Source organism: Eupeodes corollae, chromosome 3 (assembly GCF_945859685.1).
Source record: "Eupeodes corollae chromosome 3, idEupCoro1.1, whole genome shotgun sequence".
NCBI lineage: Eukaryota > Metazoa > Arthropoda > Insecta > Diptera > Syrphidae > Eupeodes > Eupeodes corollae.
In genome coordinates this window covers 41,662,445-41,679,341 of record NC_079149.1, presented here as the reverse complement: position 1 = coordinate 41,679,341, position 16,897 = coordinate 41,662,445, and the positions used below count along the sequence as shown (strand labels likewise).

General features: G+C 33.8%; 2 protein-coding genes across 2 annotated transcripts; both read left to right on the top strand.

Annotated features, from left to right (window-relative positions):
• The first annotated feature begins 405 nt into the window (after positions 1-405).
• LOC129949636 (juvenile hormone epoxide hydrolase 2-like) lies at positions 406-13,106 on the top strand. The gene is made up of 3 exons (XM_056061208.1): positions 406-888; positions 12,012-12,210; positions 12,279-13,106. The coding sequence occupies exons 1-3, from the start codon at positions 497-499 to the stop codon at positions 13,059-13,061; spliced, it is 1,374 nt and encodes a 457-aa protein (XP_055917183.1). The 5' UTR covers positions 406-496; the 3' UTR covers positions 13,062-13,106.
• A 371-nt stretch (positions 13,107-13,477) lies between these two features.
• Positions 13,478-15,225, top strand: LOC129949635 (juvenile hormone epoxide hydrolase 2-like). Its single transcript, XM_056061207.1, has 4 exons — positions 13,478-13,816; positions 13,888-14,090; positions 14,147-14,351; positions 14,408-15,225. The coding sequence occupies exons 1-4, from the start codon at positions 13,619-13,621 to the stop codon at positions 15,203-15,205; spliced, it is 1,404 nt and encodes a 467-aa protein (XP_055917182.1). The 5' UTR covers positions 13,478-13,618; the 3' UTR covers positions 15,206-15,225.
• Positions 15,226-16,897: the final 1,672 nt, after the last annotated feature.

Genomic DNA, 16,897 nt, shown 5'->3' with positions numbered 1-16,897 from the left:
AGTTCAAGCAGTAAACTATATTTTCTCCACAATGTTCGATTGATATTTTTTTTAGCGAAGAGAAGCACAAAGTTTGTGTATGTCAACTCCAATTATGTCCACTTCCACTCCATCCCTACTCTATACAACGTATTTATTGAAATAAGCTGAAGCTTTTATCAAAAGGCTTTTCTCTTGATCTTACACATATCAATATCACTATAGTCTCTACAAAAACAACAAACATGAATGTTTTTTAATTAATTCAATCAAAGCTAAATGGAACACAGGAACAAAAAAGATTATATAGAGCTTTTAAATTGAGTAAGTACGTCGAGTCGCTGGTTTTATTTCTTTTTCTGGTATAAGCTTTGGCTTAAAGTGATTTTCTAGTCTTCTCAACGCTGCCGGTCCCCACGTTAAGTCAGTTTACAGCTCTTGCTTGGCAGTGGCGGTTGTTGTGCGCGCGTCATAGAAATTAGTCTTCGACTGACACCATATTATACATCCCTATAAAATGGGCTTCTTAGCTAGAGTCTTGTTTGTGGTTCTATCACTAGGAACTGCTGTAATTTATCAAAATTACAAAAATATCTCAAGACCAATTCCTCCACCAGCCTTCGATGTTAACGCATATTGGGGACCAGGACCAGCAAGTGCTTACAAGGAAGATCCATCCATCAAGCCATTCAGCATCAAATACACAGAAGCTGCTAATGAACTCAAACAACAACTAGCTCGTCCCCTCAAGTTGCACGCCCCCCTTGAAGATGTTAACTTCGAATATGGATTCAATACTAAAGCTTTGCGAAATGTCATCGCATATTGGCGAGATAACTACCTCACAAGATGGTCGGAACGCGAACAATTTCTCAACAAGTTTCCACAATTCACAACACAGATTCAGGGGTAAGTGAACTGAACTGAACTAAAATAAGTTGAACGGATGAAAATGGAAATGAAAATGGATGGATGGCGTGTTTTGTTGCTAAATTAAATATTTTTTAATTTTTTGTTTGTTTGATGTTGCATAAGAACCGGTGTGAGGTGTGTGTATGTTTTTGGATGTTTTATTTGCTTCATTAATTCCAAATAAAATCGTATAGATACTTTTGTTACTAAATAGCAAACAAAAAACTTTGCACACTCTAAAAACAAGTATTTGCAATATTTTGCGGTTTTGCTTGTCATTGTGAGATTGTTTTGAAAGATAACTTTTCGATATTTATAAAAAATTTTATCAAGCGCTTAACATATTTGATGTTACATGAGTGTTTACAGAGGTGTAGCTATTGCTGTATCCGTCAGTATTCTCTACATATGTACGTTTACATTATGTCATTTGAAAGATGCAAACAACCGAAATTTCTCCCATTGGCTGCAGTCATTCTCGTGTTGGATAGGATGTCTTGGATAGGTGGGTTTTTAGATACCTTGTTGAACGAGTTGGATAGCTGTATTAAGATAGCTGTCAAAAAATAAAAACAACTTTCAGCTGTTTACAAAAAACCAGAGAAACATTTAAGCTTCGAAGCCAAAATTGTATGGCCAATTCATTCGCCCTCGACCAGTCGACGTTTTCTTGTTATTGTCTATGATAATTTTGTAGCGCTTTTTCATATTTTTTAATTTTCAATAATTGACCCGTGTTCTTCAAGAACTTTTGCAATTTCTTGAAAAATTGTTCTTCGCCTAGTTTCTGGCTCTCGGAGCTGGTCCTTTCTCTTTCTGCACTCCTCCAAGAAGAGCAGATTGGATTTATGTTCCCAACCTTAAAAAAAGGGAATGTAGTGGTTCTTCTTTGGGGTTTTCAACCATCTGAAAAAATAACTTAATACCTTTCCTTTCAGCGACCTTATTTGCTTGTAGCTCAACAAGCTGTCCCCCTCTATCTGCTTTTATATGTACATAAAAACAAAAAAGTTAGATATATTTATTTCCACAAGAGTAATATATATTTACCTGTATTTTGTTCTATCCTGGAACAGGATGAGGTTCTTCAACTTCAGAATGCTGGACGTGGACACTATACTGGAGGTAAGACCTAGCAAATTGGTCATCTACAAAACGAGAACAAAATATGTCAATTTTGAAGTTTAAAAAATTTAGATCATAATTACCTTCTAAAATTCGTAGGCAAATAGCTTCTTCTTCGTCTATTATGTACAGAACTTCCTCAAATACAACTTCAACTCACATTTTGAATCTTTTTGTTTACCAACAAATACAAAAAGCTGAAATCAATTTTCAAGTTTCTTGAAATTCAACCATGTGTTGAATCAGCCGTTCTGTCAGATGCCTATGTACGTACATACCCCAAAAATTCTTGGATACCTTTGGGTTCCCTTTGACATCTCAGCTGTTTTTAATCACCTGCTATTTAACACGTAAAACACTAACAAAAAGGTTTTCGGATACCCTATCTGTCTGAGATTGAACGCAGCCATTGAGTCTGTGACTTTGTTCTTAAGTAGAAACGTTTACTTATCCCGCTCATTTAATACAATATTATGTTTGGCATTTGACAGCTGTAAAACTTAGAAAAAGTGGTAAAATATTATTAAAAGAGTCGCATGCTGCTAACTTTTCCAGAGTCAACCATTAAGCTGTTGTTGTTTTTCGCACACTAATGACCGAATTCAAACTTTATAATGAAGTACGATTTTCAATAAAAGAAAAATATATCGCAGTGTACTTTAGCACGATTTTCTTTCGAATCCGAAGAACAAATGATCCTGAATTATAATTCTGTGGAAAGTTTGAATTACCTACATAATTTCCAAATTTTCTAAACGGCTTTTAAAGAACTTTTTCTGCTTTCTTTAATTATCCGTTCGGGTTGGACAAAATAACAGTGGGTCACCTTCATCCCTGTCATTACTTGCACACAGGAATGGTTGTCACTAGGCTGTGGTTCTCGACAAGCTGTTGGGTCACCATATTTTATTTAGCCCGCTCAATTTGACTTTTATTATATTATCTAGCTACCATTTTTTTTTCTTATACAATTCAAATGCCTGCTTCACTTCACACATTTCATTGGCTGCGTTCAATCTCGTGTTGAATAGGATGTCTTGGATAGGTGGATTTTTTTATATGTTGTTGAACGAGTTGGATAGCTATATTGAGATAGCTGTCAAAAAATAAAAACAACTATGAGCTGTTCACAAAAAGCAGAGAAACATTTAAGCTTCGAAGTCAAAAGTCAAAAAGATTAAAATATATTATAATGAATAAATAATAAAATTCGGAGGCAAAAAGCTTCTTCATCGTCTATTATGTACAGAACATCCTCAAATACAACTTCAACTATCATTTTGAATCTTTTTGTTTACCAACAAATACAAAAAGCTCGAATCAATTTTCAACTTTCTTGAAATTCAACCATGAGTTGAATCAGCCGTTCTGTCATATACTTACGTACCAGAAATTCTTGGATACCTTTTTTGACATTTCAGCTGTTTTTGATCAGCTGTTATTTTACACGAAAACACTAAAAAAAAAAAGGTATCCGGATACCCTATCTGCCTGAGATTGAACGCAGCCATTGACTATGAAGTGAGAATATCGTAAAGCTATGAAAAGTCAAAATGAGTCGTCAGTAATTTCAAATGCGTCAATTGAGTGCACTACTATAGAAATTCCCGTGGCATGATGGTTAGTGCGTTGAACTGTCATGTCAGAGATCTAGGGTTCGATCCCTGCCTATGCATCTAAGGTCTTTTCACGGGTACTGCCTCTTGCGAGGAATTGACAAATTCTCCAAGAGTAACTTTTGTCATGAAAAAGTGGTGCTTTCTCTAATTAGACGTTCGGATTCGGCATATAAACAGTAGGTCCCCTCCATTCCTGACAACAGAGTTGTAATTCACTAGGCCCTAGTTCGCAAAGGACTGTTGCGCCACCCAATTTATTTTTTTATTATAGAAATTCGATTCTTAATTTTGAACTTTGTTTAGCTGTAGATTTTCCAGATTGGACTATTTACAAGAATGTGGGTTATTTTATTCCAAAAGTGCTGACCAAACCTTAAGTATGAAATGCCAATTATAATTAGGCTATGAATAGCCCGAATCTAATCCTGGCTGATATTTTATATTGTTGTTACGCTATTATTTGGCCTATTTTTTGTCTCTGATTTAAGTTGAAAATATTTTTAAGTTAGACTTTTATTAGTTCCATTTAAAAATAATTCTATTTATTTTTGCAATCAGACAGAGGTTCGTTAATTTTAAAGGTTACCAAGAATTTTAACTAAGACGAAAGACTCTGTTTACACCATCCATTGAATGAAAACCGATATATTTTTTTTTTAAATAATACAAAAAAATTGTTTAGATCTTTTTCGATTATTTTTAGCCTTTAAGTTTTGAATGCGAATGCAAAATGTATTATATATAAAAATCTAAAGAGTGTTTACCTATACACATTTTGGGTCATGGGTCAAAATTTGAAATTCACACCAGACAACAGACTTTTTAAAAATTTGTTTGACTATATATACAGTGCTACATAATTAAGTTTAATTTCTCTAGTTTTATTATACAACTGATTTAAAAAAAAAAAAACTGGAGATTAAGAAAGAGAGAACAGAACTATGATATTTGTCTCCAAAAGATGTGATTTATATAATTTAAAAAAATACCTCGTTGAAATACTAGAGGTTTAAAAAATGTCAAACTAATATAATGGTGACTTTAAAATAAACAAGCGAATAATATTTTCCTATTCAATTTTTGTAGACAATTAAGCAACAAGCCTCAAGCTGTCTAAAGAAAAATCCAGCTTGTAAAAATAATATACATATGTACATACAAATTTAATATTGTACCTAAGCTATAATTTCACGATGACTCTTTAGTCATAATTATTGTACTTATTCAAGCGCACAATTTGACAGTTGTTTGAATGTTAATTTAATTATTTACTATAATTTATAAATGCTGATTGAATATCGTTGGAATGGAATATTTTTAATGTTTTTACATTTGAATGATTTTTTGAATATTGTGTTCTTTTGAATAGCATTTTTATTTTATGTTTATTAATTTAAATTTTAGATCAAAGACATCATGAGCATATGATCAAAAAGAGTACATTTTTATATAACCCAAATTCTCTTTCACTTTTTTATAGCTTGAGTTGTAAAGGTTCAGGCTACTTAAAAGGCTCCGTTTGCAGTCAACGGAATCCTTGGACTCGAGATTTTACCAAAGTAGCTAGTTTACTTCCCATAAGAAGTTATTGTAATGGGTCCGATTTGTCAAATTGAAAATTTTGACATTTCTCGACGTTTCAAGGTCCCTAGAGTCAAAATACAGATAATAATGCAGAAAGGGGTCTCAAGAAAATTGCGTGGATGGATTTTTTACCATAAAATTACTCAAAGTTGGTAAAAATGGAATTTCGACTCAAAAATCTTTTCAAAAACTTTAGATTATGAATTCAAACTTATTTTATCTTATAGTAAGTAAGTAATTCATTTATGCTATGACTATGCCGTCAGCCAGGTTGACAAAAAAAAATTAAGAATATTTAAATTTGTATATGCTTTGAATTTAATAGAATTCTGTTATTAATAACAATCTATACTTATTAATATCTTTCAAAAATGTACTTAATATTTTCCAGTCATGCTCGTTAAGGATGTTTATAGTCTCTTGTAGAGTAAGAGGATTTTTCCTGAAAAAGTAGCGTCTTTGAGTTTTGAATATTGGACAGATTCCAATGAAATGTAGAATTGGTTAAAACTACCATTATAAGGACTTTCATTTAAGTTGAGAACTTCACATCTTGCTTTAAAGATCAGGGATATCTCTTCATATCTCAGTGAATCCTTGAAATAATTTCTGGCACCAAGATTATAGCTGAGCTGACGGTAGATTATTCTACTGAATGAGTCTTGAGCTTCTTCTATCAGTGAATGCCTCATTATGTCCTCATTTTTCTCTGTGATGCTGTACATTTGTTCTTTCACATGGTTCACATTGCTGAAATCATCATCCAATCTCACTCCACACTCATTGCCAAAAGATTGTCATCTTGCAAACCACCAGCCCTTGTTTCTCAGCTCATATAAAAGGTTTTTTTGAAAGTCTTGTGCTCTGATGGTTGCTGCAGACTTTGATGATGTATTCAGCTTGAGACTTGAGGGTGCTTGTTAGAAGTTTTGGCAGTCCTGTTTCTAAATATATCACATAACTAGGCGTATTCAGAGGAAGGTTGAAAAGTTTCTTTATAAAATTCCTATAAAATTTTTCGATTTCTTCATATTCTTCTGTTCCCTAAACCTGAGTAGAATACAAGAGACTAGATTTCACTACTGAATTAAATATTTTGTATTTTATAGAAAAGTTTATTTGTTTGTTAGAGAAGATATTTTTCCATGTTAAATTTATCAAACTTTGTGAGTTTTGGGCTTTCTCCTAAAAATTAATTTTGGAAATTTAATGTTGGAGTCAATTTCAAGCCTAGATATTAGATCTCTTTTGCTACCTCCAATTGCGTACCAATATATTTCCAGCTTCTTAAATTATAAGCACTTTGTGTACGGGCAAAGTCCCCATCTGTTACAATATGCAGATAACTGGTAAATCATCAATTGCGAAAATTCGGGTAATTCTAAAAGTATAACGAGGTGTGTTACTAACACATTAACGGTGCACCTAGCTATTCTTAATCTACCAGGAAGTTCTTTCGCAATATCATTTATAAATAACGAGAACGATTCTATCTTATAAGAAATATTGTTTTCAACGTTTGGTAACATTTTTATAAAAATCGAATAGACAGTTTTTTTTACAAAAAATAAAAACATAAAAGAAAATTTAACAAAAGTTGGTAAAAAGTGATTTTCGGCAGAATTATCTTTCAAAAACTTGATATTATAGCCCCCAACTTATTTTTACGTATAAGAAATATTGTTTTTAACATTCAGTCAAACTTTGAAAAAAATCGACTTGAGAGTTTTTTTTTACAAACAATAAAAACCTAAACAAAAATTAATAAAAGTTGGTAAAAATTAGTTTTGAATCAAATATCTTTTCAAAACTTTGAGATATTGGCTTTAAACTACTTTTATCTTTAAATAAATATTGTTGTCAACATTTAGTAAGACTACAAGAAATAGTACGCAAATTTGGTAAAAATTGATGATCGGTTCTTGATATCTCTTAAATTTATTTCATTCATCCATTTTGTAAAAGTTTAAGAAATTCTACTAAAATTGCTAAAAGTTTATTTTCGACTAAAACTCTATGTAACGAAACTAGATTTTAAAATTTGTAAGAACAATTCAACTAACAACTTTTTAAACCCAACACAAAAAACTACAAACTTTTGAGCAAGACAAATAGACAGACAGGATGGGAAGTTGTCAGTGTGGGTCGCATCCCAGCCTCTTTTTTTATTTTTCAGACGGCATGAATTTCTAACTTGGAATTTTACTAACCTTTACTTTTAGTTGGTTGTGCAAAAAGTACTAAAAACATTATTTTCTACAAAGAAAAACTTCTCAGGTTAAGTAAAATAAGAGTATCATGAGTTATTTTTTGTATTTTAAGGAAATATTACTTATTCCTTCTGCAATTTGACAAGGAACTATTTAAATAGTAAAAACATGATGACGGCTATGGCTAAGCCGTCAGCCTGCTTGGCAAGTTTATAAAAATTTATTTTAAAATTTAAATAAATTTTCAATAATCAACAAAAAAAGAACTAAAGTATCAAACACCAAATACTTGTAAACTGTTTTTAAGAAATTGCTTAGGGTTTTCGGGAAGTGTAAAAGCGATTCGAACATGCCTCATAAAATCAGTTGATATAAGTAAACTTTTCTTGATTGTGAAGGAAATTTTTTATTTGATAACTTTTCAATGAAATTTCCTTTAATGGAATTTAATTTTTCGGCAAGGAGCCAGTCAGATAATAAAAACTTGCCTTGCTTTTAAGTCCTTTATGTCGTCCGAACCTGCCCAATTTTACTTACATATTTCAAAATGACAGGTAGTAATATGTTTTTATTCAGCTGAAAGCTGAACTTTATTACAATGTGATTCATTGTTGAAATAAGAATAAGTAAAATTTTTTTTAAAATACAAGTCGAGTAGACTTGACCTTGCCTGAGGAGTGTTTGTAAACATTTATGTGTTTAGTAAAACTGAATGTAAAGGTTAGTAAAGTAAAGTTACGAGTTTGAAGTTTATGACACTCAAAAACTCCCTTATGCTGTCGGAACCTGACCAATCTTAGTTATAATGTCATTTAGGCACAAAGAAATGACTTAAAGTTTAATATAACTTTCGATTCTGTGTAGTGAAATACGAACAACAAAAATAAAAGAAATTAACTGACCAACTTAGGATACCAAAATTACAAAATTTCGACAACAAGTCCCTTAGTGAGCCACCATCAACAACTTAAAAAATGATTCAATTTTGCTGAGTTTTCTTCTTTTCCATAAAAAAAATACACTGCAAAAGATTTTTGTTCAATTAAATAAATAAAATAAATTGGGTGGCGCAACAGTCCGTTGTGAACCAGGGCCTAGTGACTTACAACTCGCAACCAATCCTGTGTGCGAGTACTGTTTTCAGGAATGGAAGGGACCTACAATTTTAGGCCGAATCCGAACGGCTAATTTGAGAAAGCATGACAAGAATTACTCCTGAAGGAATTGTCAATTCCTCGCAAGAGGCGAAAATTAATTTTTTAAATTAAGGTGGCACAGGCAGGGATTGAACCCAAGACCCCTTGCATGACAGTCCAACGCACTTTTTTTTTTAATTCATTTTTATTAATTCATTCTTAAACCTATCTTAAAGCTAGACAAAAATTCATAAAACTAGCCTAATTATCCATAACTTACAACTAACTTAATGGTCCCATACGGACACTCTAAGTTAAACTATAACACTAACTACTAATGCCTTTCGGCCCTTAGATCTATTTAAACTTCAATTCATTTTTATTTATTTTTGTATTAATTAGAAAATTTAAAAAACTAATATCAATATCCTTTTTATTTTTACTTAAAAACTACTTAAAATAAGGTCGCTAATATAAAACTTAAAACTCACTTAAACTACCTATTCTACCTATAAACTACTTAAAACTAGAACAACCACAGCAGCAAATTTAACTATCTAACATTTTTGTTTTTCATATTTTGTTGTCTTTTTTTTTTATTTTTATTTTTTATTTATTTTTTTTAAGTGTTTTTTTTTTTTTTGTTCTATTATTTTTTAATTTTTTTTGTATTTTTTTTTTTCGTGCCACCATGCCTATTCTACTTAAAACTAAACCCTAAAACTATAAAACAAGTATGTAAACCGGCCATGGCTTAAAACCCCATCCCGACTACCCAATATCAAGTGCCGATTGAACCCACCAAAACTGGTTCTCCTGCTTCACCCTATCAGTTCGGTCCCGTTCAGACACAGCCCTACTGAACCGAAGGAGCTCTGCTCCGCCTTGTGCCATGACGTCCCGATTGTACAGGAGTCGCCTATCCACGGTTCTTCGTCTGACGTGGTAGATTAACTGAACTGCCAACCTATCCTGTATCAGACCGCATTTGTCTAAAAAGAGGAATGCCTCTGGTGGAATGAAGCCGCTCAAGCGTGCACTTTCAAAATACTCGTCGTTCGGATAGAACGCCCCGAAAATTAAATTGTTGGTTGAAGACATAGCTCGAACGAATTTTATCACGAAATTGTCAATTCTGTTGATTCGAGTCCCGTTGTATAGGACCTCGTTGGAATAGTAATGCACATAAGAAGATTCGGCTGTTCGGTATAAGCCGGTACAGCGTCGTAAACACTGTCGCTCGAACACCCGAAACTTCTCCATCTGGGAAGGGGCACGATTCAACAGGACAACCATAAAAGGGCCATGTAGCAAATTACCTTCACTCCGGGGTCAAGCCGACTGCTAAAAAACAGCCGTTTCGTCAGAGCGAAGGCTCCTCTGGCCTGGTCAAAGCAGCATTTATATGTCTGTCAAAATATAAATACTGATCTAACCAGATACCGAGGTATTTCACTACACTTTTGCTCGCTAATGGCTGCCGGTGAAGATCAACGATGACCATCTTGCTTCAATTCTTGCACGTATCCCTCGTGGCCCTAGCCAACGGAGTCCGGAACAGAATTGTCTCCGACTTCTGGACGCACTAACCATCATGCCACGGGAACTACTTTTTTTTGTTTTTTGTTCAATTATTAATGTAAATATGAATTGAACCGAATTGGAAAGGTTAAGACGAAATTTTCAATGAGTCGCATGATATTAATCAAAATCTCATCCTACAAATCCATCCATAAAATATAAAGGAAATTGCACAAGCAGTTTATAAATCCCGGAGTAAAACACTGTAAATTTAGAATACTGTATACCAAAATGCTGTATGAACAAATCACTGCAAACAAATCACAACATTATGTATTATGTAAAGTTCTTTAATAAATACTAAAAAACATTTAATATTGTACAAAGTTATTGTTACTCTGAAACACAGAATTTTGTAATAAAGGATTTTGACATACAATATTTCGATGACAACCCAACTAAATATCAAAATACTTTATAAACAAAACAATGAATTTCATAACACCGTTTCAACAAAATTTTGACTGTAACGATTTTTTAATAGCTTTCTTACAAAATTTTGAAATCCTTAAATCCCTAACTCCGCCTCTGCAAGGAACTCAGTTTGGTTGAACGATCGTGTGGTATCTCATTAAGGCCAGAAACGTACAAAATTTGTCTATTTAATTATGTTATTAAAAAAAGATACAAAATTATAAATATGTAGCCATGTTTCATGTCATGGTTCATCAATTAGTTCATTGCGTTTAAGTTTAATTTTTACAAACTATCATCGTCATGGTATCGTTGTTTCAAATCAGTTATTATTATTTAGCACGACATTTATTATGAATGATTTTTAAAAATCTATGTGTTCTGTGTATGAAGTCAAGTTATTTTAATTAGTAAATAGGTTTTGACTTCTCATAAGAAGTACTAATTAAAATATGATAACTACACAGTATAATATACCAAAAGCTTATTCCAAACTACGGAGTCAATACTTTAAGGGTTAATTTGAATAGGTTAAAAAGATTTATGACCTAGAATACTTTCTTGTAGAAATTATTGTATTTAAGTCTTTCTAGTAATTGTTACTTAGAAGCTTAGTTATTTTAGAATACAACCGTCATATCATATTATTCATTTATAAAATAGACTTGGTATCGCCCAATATAGAGAAGAATGGGCAGGTTCAGACTTGAAATTCAGGAATGTTTCTAGCATCTAATTGGCCAGCTGTCAAAAAATTACCTTCCAATTAAGGCAACTTTATTGGAATTTTGAATGGAAACTTAGCCAAGAAAAATCTCCCTAACTATTAAGTCAAGTCAACTTATGTCAAAATGACAATTGATCATGTTTTTTATTCAACTGAAAGCTGAACTTTATTACTCTGTGATTTATTTATTTTCTGCATAGCTTTATTTAATGTTTTGTGTAAGAGGGTTCCTTATCAATTTGTAAAAGAAATAAGTAATATTTCTTCACAATACAAAATACAAATCGTGATAGACTTTTAGCTTGTCTGAGGAGTGTAGGCAGTCATGTTTTGTGTAGTTTTTGTACCATGAACTTATAGTAGAGGTTTGTGAAGTAAAGTTCTGAATTTGAAATTCAGGGCACTTGCAAAAATAACTAGTTGCCTTGGTCAAAATTCACGTTCAAGGAATGAAGTTGACTGCAAATAATGTCCCTTATGTTGCCTGAACCTGCCCAACGTTAAGATCTAATTTGTCTATTTCAATTCTCTGAGATAAATTTAGTAGCCAAGGTGTTAGATTTTTGAATAATAAAGCTTCCCAAAAAAATAAATTTTATAGAAAATTGAAATAGAGGTCCAACTCAGATTTAGTACACTATTATTTGATTTCTGAAACAGAAATCTTACAAAAGTCACATACTTATTAAACTAAATATGACCTTAAAACTTCTTTTAATTGCAGACTCAAAATTCACTATATCCATGTGAAACCATCTAATCCTGGAAAGAAGAAGGTGGTGCCCCTTCTTTTAATCCATGGCTGGCCAGGATCAGTTCGAGAATTCTACGAACTTATTCCCATGCTTACAACTCCATCCAAAGATCATGATTATGTATTTGAAGTTATTGCTCCAAGTTTGGTTGGCTATGGTTGGTCTCAGGTTTGTTAACAAAATAAAAAAAAACATTCAATTTTCATGGACTAACAAATTTTTCTTTTAAATTTCAGGGTTCTTCAAAGAAAAACTTTGGTCCTCTGGAAATGTCAGTCGTTTTCCGTAATCTTATGCTTCGCGTGGGCCACAAGAAATTCCTTATTCAAGGTGGCGATTGGGGAAGTGTTATTGGAAGTAACCTTGCCACGCTCTTCCCTGAGAACAGCATTGGATATCATTCCAATTTGTGTTTCACCAACAGTATATTGGCAAATATAAAGAGTATTATGACAAATATTTATCCATCGTTGTTCTTGGAAAAACATCAAGAGGAATTCCATGTTCCATCTCTGGATAAATTTTACAATCTTCTTGAAGAAAGTGGCTACTTCCATATTCAAGCTACAAAACCAGACACCATCGGTACCGCGCTTCTTAATAATCCTGTTGGTTTAGCTGCCTACATTCTGGAGAAATTCTCAACTTGGACCAATTTACAGTACAGAAAACTTCCCGATGGCGGTCTTACTAAAAAGTTTTCCATGGATGCTCTGTTGGATAATGTAATGATTTATTATTTATCCGACTCCATTACAACATCCCAGAGACTTTATGCTGAACAATATGCCCAAAACCAGAGGGATATGCAAATGGACAGAGTAGCAACAACCACTCCATATGGTTGTGCTAGATTTAGACATGATCTTGCACACGCCACTGACTGGCAGCTGAAGGAGAAATATGAAAATTTGGTGCACAGCACCTATCACAATGATGGTGGCCATTTTATTGCATTAGAATCGCCAAAAGTTTTGTATGAAGATTTTGTTGAATTCGTCAAGAAAGTTGTAACTTAGATTTTTTTATTTGGGTTTTGTAAATAAATTTTGTAACAAAAACAATATGTTTTATTTTTACCTGTTCTCAAGACGGTCCAATGTGACGAATGGAGACCGTCTCCATTCGTCAACCGTTTTCCTTTTTCAAACTACATCCAAACTGCCAATTCTTTAAAAGGTGTGTTGGTTATCCGGTCTTTCATTTTTCTATTGCTATCATAATTTTGAAACAAAAATAGTACTTGAAAAGTTCAAAATACATGAACAACCATGTGCTTCCTCTTTATTTATCAACTCCTCATATATAATGTAGGAAAGTTCACAAAATACTAAACTTATCAGATCGATACTAATAAATGCATGTTATCTCAAAACTGATAAGTATTCTTAACAATAAGAAATTTATAATGATAAAGCCTATTCAGATTAAATTGATTTCTTTAGCCTCATCGCCTATATACCCACTTAAAGCTTTTTTAAATTTTATCAGCGAGATATCTGCTATAGTCGCAAGATAATAGTTACACTTAAGAGAATCAATCAGTCGATCGCTATAAGTCGAGTGCTCAGTAACAATGTCGCCGAAAATAAGAATTCTTGTGATAGCTCTCTCCCTTGGTTTCGGACTGATCTTCAATATTCTCACCAAATATTTTGCAGCACTCGAACGGCCTAACCTACCACTCAATCAGTACTGGGGCGAAGGTAAGCCGCCAGCTGACTATGACCAGCCAAAAGATCTTCAAATAGTTCGACCGTTTTTTGGTGATGATGTGAGATACAAAAAATCCAAAACATCTAAAAATAAATAAATAGAATTAATTATTGTTGATTGATTTCGAAGATCATTGAAGACTTATCCAACCGCATTGGGGTGAGAAATGTTTCCCTTAGCAAACCGTTGGAAGACGTTAACTTTGAATATGGATTCAACACCAACTACTTGAAGTCGGTTTTGAAATATTGGAAAGATGACTACCTTCCCCGATGGAGAGAACGAGAGATTTTCATTTGGCAATTTCCTCAATATATAACTCACATTCAAGGGTGAGTTAGAAAACAACAAAATTTCAAAACAAAATTTAAAAATCTTCCATTTCAAGACTTCGATTGCATTACATGCATCTTAAGATCTACGACGATGTCAAGGAAGTCAAGAAAATGTATCCAATTCTTCTCCTCCATGGATGGCCGAGCTCTGTGCGAGAGTTCTATGACCTTGCACCAAAACTATACGAAGGCAGTGAAGAGAGCAATATTGTTTTCGATATTGTTGTACCAAGTTTACCAGGCTTTGCATGGTCTCAGGTAATCATAAGTCTTTTAAATCTTTTCACTTCATTCCACTTATTTACTTGTTTTAGGGTTCATCAAAGAAAGGCATGGGTCCAGCTCAAATCGCCGTAATTTTACGAAATCTCATGCTTCGAGTTGGGTATACGAAGTTTTTCATTCATGGCAATGATTGGGGTTCGGATATTGGTTCACACATAGCAACTCTATTCCCAGAAAATGTCCTTGGCTATCATTCGACCTCATGCACTTTGAATACACCGTTGTCGCACATCAAACTCTTCATTGCAAGCCTAGCTCCATCGTTCTTTGTTCCACAAGACTATACGCACTTCTTCTTTCCTCTATCGAAGTCTGTACGGAGTTTCCTTGAAGAAACTGGTCATTCCCATCTTCAGGCAACCAAACCAGATACAATTGGAATCACATTAACGGACAATCCAGTTGGTTTAGCGGTGTATATTTTGGAAAAATTCTCAACATGGACAAATGATACATTCAAGACGCTGCCTGATGGTGGACTTCCACAAAAATTCAAACTGGACACTCTGATTGATAATGTGATGTTGTACTATCTTACCAATTCGATAACAACTTCGCAACGTATTTTTGCAGAGGCAAATTCAAAAGAGCATCGTCAGTTGAACTTAGATCGGGTTGTGACAATTGTTCCGACAGCATGTGCACGCTTCAAAGGAGATCTTTCGCATCAGTTTGCCACAGATTTTCAATTGGCAAATAAATACTTGAAATTAATCCAAAGCACCTACTATACTAAAGGAGGACATTTTGCTGCATTGCAAGAGCCAGATGTGCTTTATAAAGATATTATAGAATTTGTTAAAAAAGCCGAGAAATATATGATTTAAGAGATCCTATTCCTAATTAACTTATAGGTAATTTAAAAATCAGTAAAAAATGGTTTTTTTTTATAGTTACCGAACACTAAAAGGGTTTTGTATACCTTTAATATTCCATATTATTGTGAGCATTAGGAAGAGGGAAGGGTTGGATAGGAGGTGTAGGTGTACATTGATTTTAAATTTCTTAACAATACAATGACAGGGAAAGATAGAGCGTCGAAAAGCGTTCCACATTCGCGTAGTACGGCTAAAAAATGAATATATGTACTTCATAGTACGCCCGAAGTTGGGCTCAAGGGTAAACTGATGCGCATTCCTAAAAGCGCGGGTATTACAATTAAATTGTTTCAGAGGAGGAATGCAACTGGCTATTTCACTAGAGCATAGTCCGTTAAAATAACGGTAAAAAATGCTGAGGAAAGAAAACTTGCGTCGATGGTCGAATGAGGTGAACGAGTTGATGATGTTAATGTCACCAATCACTTTAAAGGCTCTTTTTGCGCATTCCTAAAAGCGCGGGTATTACAATTAAATTGTTTCAGAGGAGGAATGCAACTGGCTATTTCACTAGAGCATAGTCCGTTAAAATAACGGTAAAAAATGCTGAGGAAAGAAAACTTGCGTCGATGGTCGAATGAGGTGAACGAGTTGATGATGTTAATGTCACCAATCACTTTAAAGGCTCTTTTTGCGCATTCCTAAAAGCGCGGGTATTACAATTAAATTGTTTCAGAGGAGGAATGCAACTGGCTATTTCACTAGAGCATAGTCCGTTAAAATAACGGTAAAAAATGCTGAGGAAAGAAAACCACCACCAATCACTTTAAAGGCTCTTTTTTGAATACTGTCCCAGAGCTTTAAATAAGTTACTGGAGCACCAGCCCAGAGATGAGAGTTACATTCAACTTTCGGTTTTGTAGATTTTAGCCAGATCAGACAGGGACAAATTTTTTGCAACATCTCAAAAAACCTACACATCTTGCGGCATTTTTGAGGATGTCTAGATTTTCCGTTTCGTTAATGCAAGTGCCACTCATAGATAGTGAAACGAATACAAAAAGCTGAGAGTACTATCTTCAGCGAAACAATGTATTGGATTAGAAGTAGCAGACAGGAGATCATTTATAAAAATGAGGAAGAAAGTCGGAGTCGGAGTGCCCTGGGGCACTCCAGCATTTACTTTATGTGCTTCAGATTTGAATCCGTCCAAAACAACTTGTATTGAACGGAAACTTGTATTGAAAAGTAAATTTCTAATCCAACGAAGAAGAGATTCGTCGATACCGAAAGCACGCATTTTCGATAAGAGAGCAAGATACCAGACTTTATCAAATGCCTTTGAAATATCAAATGCAATAATCTTTCTTTCTCCAAAACGATCTAAAGATCTCACTGTTCGGTGAGATGAACCATGAGATCACCAATGGACCTATTGCTACGAAAGCCGTATTGGCGGTCATTAAAAAGCTTCCGTTCCTCAAGATATTTCTTAAGTTGATAATTAATCAGCGTTTCCATGACCCCAGAAAGAAGGGACGTTAGTGCTCTCGGTTGGTAATTTGTGGGAGAAGAAGATTCGCCTTTTTTGGTATTGGCTGAACAAATATACAGTTTTCCAACTACTCGGAATGAGCCCAGAAAAATAGGATAGATGATAAAGCTTACGCAGTGGTTTTGGTAGCGTGGAAGAACGAAAAA

Coding starts and splice junctions, on each gene's coding strand:
- LOC129949636 (XM_056061208.1), top strand. CDS start 497: ATGGGCTTCTTAGCTAGAGTCTTGTTTGTGGTTCTATCACTAGGAACT. Junction 889..12,011: donor TTCACAACACAGATTCAGGG/GTAAGTGAACTG, acceptor TTTTAATTGCAG/ACTCAAAATTCACTATATCC. Junction 12,211..12,278: donor TTGGCTATGGTTGGTCTCAG/GTTTGTTAACAA, acceptor TTTAAATTTCAG/GGTTCTTCAAAGAAAAACTT.
- LOC129949635 (XM_056061207.1), top strand. CDS start 13,619: ATGTCGCCGAAAATAAGAATTCTTGTGATAGCTCTCTCCCTTGGTTTC. Junction 14,091..14,146: donor TATATAACTCACATTCAAGG/GTGAGTTAGAAA, acceptor TTCCATTTCAAG/ACTTCGATTGCATTACATGC. Junction 14,352..14,407: donor CAGGCTTTGCATGGTCTCAG/GTAATCATAAGT, acceptor TACTTGTTTTAG/GGTTCATCAAAGAAAGGCAT.